Genomic DNA, 4,597 nt, shown 5'->3' with positions numbered 1-4,597 from the left:
AGGTCCCTGCACTATTTTGTGACCACTTTAAGTCCCTCAACTTACCTATTTGTATTTATTGTGCCCTTTTTTGACAGAACCGTCTGCGCGTGTCTTTACTCTCCATTAAACTAACGAACCTCTCTTTTTGTGATTACACGTAGGAAACCTTTGCTGATGTGTAAGTCAATGACTTGGGTAATATTTGTGCTGACATGGACGGGCGGGTCGTGGGTGCTAGAAAGATGGTCGGGTAAAATTGCTAGGGTTTTATTAACATCAATTGGCTGCGATTTTTTACTCACCATAGAAAGACAAAGAAAACAAAGAAGACAGACTAGATGAAGAACACCTACCAGACGAAGAAGACAAATGATGTCTCAACCTAGAGGAAACGACATTAAGAATCAAGAGGAATATGTGGACCCATTTTTTTGTCTTTGATGTGCCGAAGTGCAAATGTGGAGTTAACGCAAAAGTTATGGTGGCTTGGACTGAGAAAAACCCCGGTCAAAGGTCCTTTCGTTGCTCAAACAGGAAGGTTAGTGTGCTGGGCATTTGTGTTTTGCATTTGGGTATTGTCTGTTAATGTTTTGTGGATTTAGGGCTAAAATTAATTTTAAATTTTTTCTAGGGATTTCAATAGCTATCAATTTGATTTCAATTTTTCTAGGGTTTTCAGAAATTTGTATGGTTTGAGATAATTATCAACTATGAACAGATTTCTATCTTTTTGTCTTTCTAGGCTATTAAAGGGTTTGAGATTGATTATTAGGGTTTTCCTATTGATTTCTAGGGTTTCAAATTGATTTCAATGTCTGAATTTTTTTCTCAATTTGTAGGGTTCTTGATTATTATAAATGATTGAGTTTGTATGTCAGGTTATAGGGTTCATGATTGTTATTGAATATCTAGGGTTATTGATTATATTCCACGTCTTTTTTGCTAAGGGATTTTCAGTTTGGACAACTTACCATGTTTTCGTCATTTTGATGCAGTCAAAGCAGTGTAGTTTTTTTAATTGGTACGACGAAGAATATGCTCCCCACATTAAGAATATGTTGAACTCATTGAAGAAAGAAAAGGAGATACTTCAGAAGGAAGGTGAAGTCATCAAGGGGGATCTGTTTTACCAGAAGTTTTTGAATGAGAGATGCACTGTTCTTGACTCAATTGCAATGGAGTCTGAGCTTGAAGAACTGAAGGGGAACACTGTGAAAATGATTGAATTTGAGAAGGAAAACAAGAAACTGAATTATGAGAAGGCTGTGTTCAAATATTCTCTTATCGCTGTTGTTGTATTAGGCTTGGCCTTATTGTTTGTGTTTTAGGTTTATTGTGTATGTATGAACTTAGTTAATTGTATGCAGTTGAACTAAGTTAACTTAACTGTATGAAAACTACTTGATGTATTTTATCAACTAAATCTATTTGCAGTTGATTGTAGGAAAAACTTGTATTTTGAAAAAAGTTAAGTTATCTATCTATGAAAGTTGTTTGTGTTTAATTGATTGTTTGAGAAGAGATAAAGCATATGCCTAAACTAGATTGTGTTGTGAATGTAGTTAGATTAGTTAGATTGTGTTGTGAATGTAGTTTGTGTTGTAACCTGAGTGTATTCTATCAAGTATCAACTGCATTACTAAGCTACTGGAGTTGTCTTCAAGTCCTTATGCTATGCGTGTTTGGTAATGCAGGTCCCTGTATTATGCGTGATTGGTAATGCAGGACCCTGTAGTATGCGTGTTTGGTAATACAGGTCCCTGGGAAACCAATCACATTTGTCATAAGATGATGACAAAATAGGTTACCAGATAAGGCTCTACATAAACCTAAAAATAAGATAATATAACTTGGCAAAATGTGTATCACAAATTTGAAACCTAGAAAATGACCTATAATCTGGGCAACCACATTTGTCCCATAAAAACACTGCCTATGATTGAAAACCCAGCAAAATACTATCCACAAACCTACCATATGGCCTATAACCTGGGCAAACATATTTTTTTTCACAAACCTACCATTAAACCCAGCCAAAAACTACCACAAAACATATAGATCACTGTTTTGACAACATCAACACATAACATGTAATGTTTTGCCAACAAAATAATTATCACAAAACCTAGCAAACTAACTACCCAGTCACTTGGGAGGAAGTCTAGGACGAAGCCTCATCTTGTCTAACATCACCAATGAAGCACTTCTGTTTTGTGCCTGCTTCTCCAGCTCAGTAGTGTCCAGTGGTGCCTTCCCTTTCCCTTTAGCCTTGTGGGACGCAAATGGTGGGTATAAGGGGCTCTATCTATTTGTTCCGGGCAGCAAAATACCAAATACATATCACTAATCATATACATGAATTATAAACAAACATTAATCAATAACCAAGCATCCAAAATACTTACATCCAATGTTCCTACTCCACTCTCTTCATTTATGAGAGTTCCAAAACCATTTATTGGCTTCTTGAAGTAAGGTGTCCTGTAACCTCTTCGTTTGTAAGAAATTGTTTCCTTCTTTTTTCCCTTCTCTCTCGCAACAAGTGTAATGTTCCTTTCAGCAGGTGCAACATTATCAGGTGGGGTTGATTGCGGTTCACAACTTGACAATGGTTGGCTGAACTGAATTTCAGGCTCTATGGGGTCAGCAGTTGATGGATTTCTAGCCTGGCTAGTGTTTTTTACAGCTCTTTTTCTATTCTTTGGACCACAAAACTCCTTAATCAACTCATCTGATAGCCCATTCACAGTTTTATGCTTTAATATATGAAGCAGGATCTAATTTTGTAGCATAAGAAATATTGCTGCGTTTTCTTTCACTCGTTTCCCTTCTTCATAAACTTAAATATTAAACAAACCATAGCCCCCTTCAACACCAGTATAATATGAAACAACACAACCTTCATTCCTTCCATTTCCGTTGATCTTGGTAAGTTACTTTCATGTCTCTTTTCCTTGTTACTCTTTCGATATCGTCCCACCGTTTTATGTAATTTTCTATTTGATTTTAAAATCGACAGTGTGGTATTTTGATCCGTTCTAATTCGTTACAGCGTTAAATTGAGATCCGTCTTGTTCCTTTGATTCTAGATTCTCGCTTCTACGATTCTCAACTTCGTTTTCGCCAAACGGTACGTAAATAATCCCGTTACAATCGCCGTCGTCTCACCGTTTTCATTGCTCTTAATTGTGATTCCTAAAATTGTTGCTGCCGATGGTTTGTGTTCCTTTTTGGTTATGATTGCTGCGTTTTGTTGATTGATGTCTCTTGTCCGTTAGTTGTTTAACTGAATCGTTAGAGTTGGGTTTGATTCATCGTCCTCTAAGTTACTGCCCTCGTTCATGTTCCTTATGTGGAACTCTTAGTACATTCTGAAAGTTTAAATGATTTTCCATGGTGATTGCTAGGTGTGTTGGGGTCTGTTTGTTGTTAGGCTACTGCTAGCTTGATTTTCATTCTTTGACTAAGAATTTCACTTTGGCTTGAATTTAAATTGTCAGTATTGTTTGATTTTTGGCTGCGAAGTCTATATGTGAAGGCTATTGGTATTTTGCAATTTCAAATATTGATCCTTGGTGGATTATATTAAACATGAGTTATTAATTGATTAACTACCGGTTTTAAATTGTTTACTTGGCTTGGGGTTAATGATAATGGAAATATTATTCTTGCATATCAAATTGATTTGAATATTGGTTATAACTGTTAAACTGGATTCAAGTAAGAATATTGAATCCTTTTTATTTTATTTTTACTTGATTAATAGGCAGCAATTCATTACTATTAAATTATTGGCCATTTTAATTTATTTATTTTCTATTGGGTTGGTCTTCTTATTTATCAAAATTATTAATTTATTATATACAAGTTTTAAAACCGAACCTTCGTCTATCGTTTTAATTTTAAAATCTCTAATCGATAATATTATTGTTAAATTTAAAAATAATATAGTTTCGATTCTCATTTAAATTGATTTGAAGATTATGAATTTGAAAACAATATTTATTTTATAATTTTCTTTTCGGATAATTATTTGGTAATTATGAGTTATTTAATTAGTGAACGTGCCAATTTGGCTAATTTACATTTTAGCTTTTGAATATATTTTTAACTTTTGAATTTCGTTTCGAGATATAAATTGTCAAATTGAAAACAATGATTATTTTTATAATCTAAATTAATATAATTACTCTGGTAATTATATTCGATTTTAAATATCTTTTTGGTATGTCATTTTGACTAAATTTCAATTTAGCCCTTGAACGTTTTTAAAACTTATTTGATTAAGTTTTCGCTTGGGTTACTTGAGGTTATATCTATTGGGTTCCGTTTTAAATATTGATTTATTATTTAATCAAGTTGATTGTATAATTATAAACTATGGTTTATAATTGGGTATGATTATACTTATTTTATCAAAGTGATTTTGGGAATTATAAACTCTGGTTTATATTTTGATAAAATATTTTGGGTCGGATTAGACTTGGGTCACCCGACATGTGAGGTAGCTTGGTAGTTATTGGTAACTCGGCTAATCCAATATTTGAGGAAATTAATTTAAGTTATTATTTATTTATTATTTAAGTAATACTTTTCGGAACGGATTTTAAAGCGG

At 33.5% G+C, this 4,597-nt stretch overlaps 1 protein-coding gene across 1 annotated transcript; it reads left to right on the top strand.

Annotated features, from left to right (window-relative positions):
* The first annotated feature begins 302 nt into the window (after window positions 1-302).
* LOC126657605 (uncharacterized) lies at window positions 303-1,466 on the top strand. Its single transcript, XM_050352314.1, has 2 exons — window positions 303-520; window positions 987-1,466. The coding sequence occupies exons 1-2, from the start codon at window positions 398-400 to the stop codon at window positions 1,308-1,310; spliced, it is 447 nt and encodes a 148-aa protein (XP_050208271.1). The 5' UTR covers window positions 303-397; the 3' UTR covers window positions 1,311-1,466.
* The last annotated feature ends 3,131 nt before the right edge of the window (window positions 1,467-4,597 follow it).

Source organism: Mercurialis annua, linkage group LG7 (genome assembly GCF_937616625.2).
Source record: "Mercurialis annua linkage group LG7, ddMerAnnu1.2, whole genome shotgun sequence".
NCBI lineage: Eukaryota > Viridiplantae > Streptophyta > Magnoliopsida > Malpighiales > Euphorbiaceae > Mercurialis > Mercurialis annua.
Note: the sequence above shows the minus strand (reverse complement) of the source record. Positions and strands in the feature narration are given on the sequence as shown.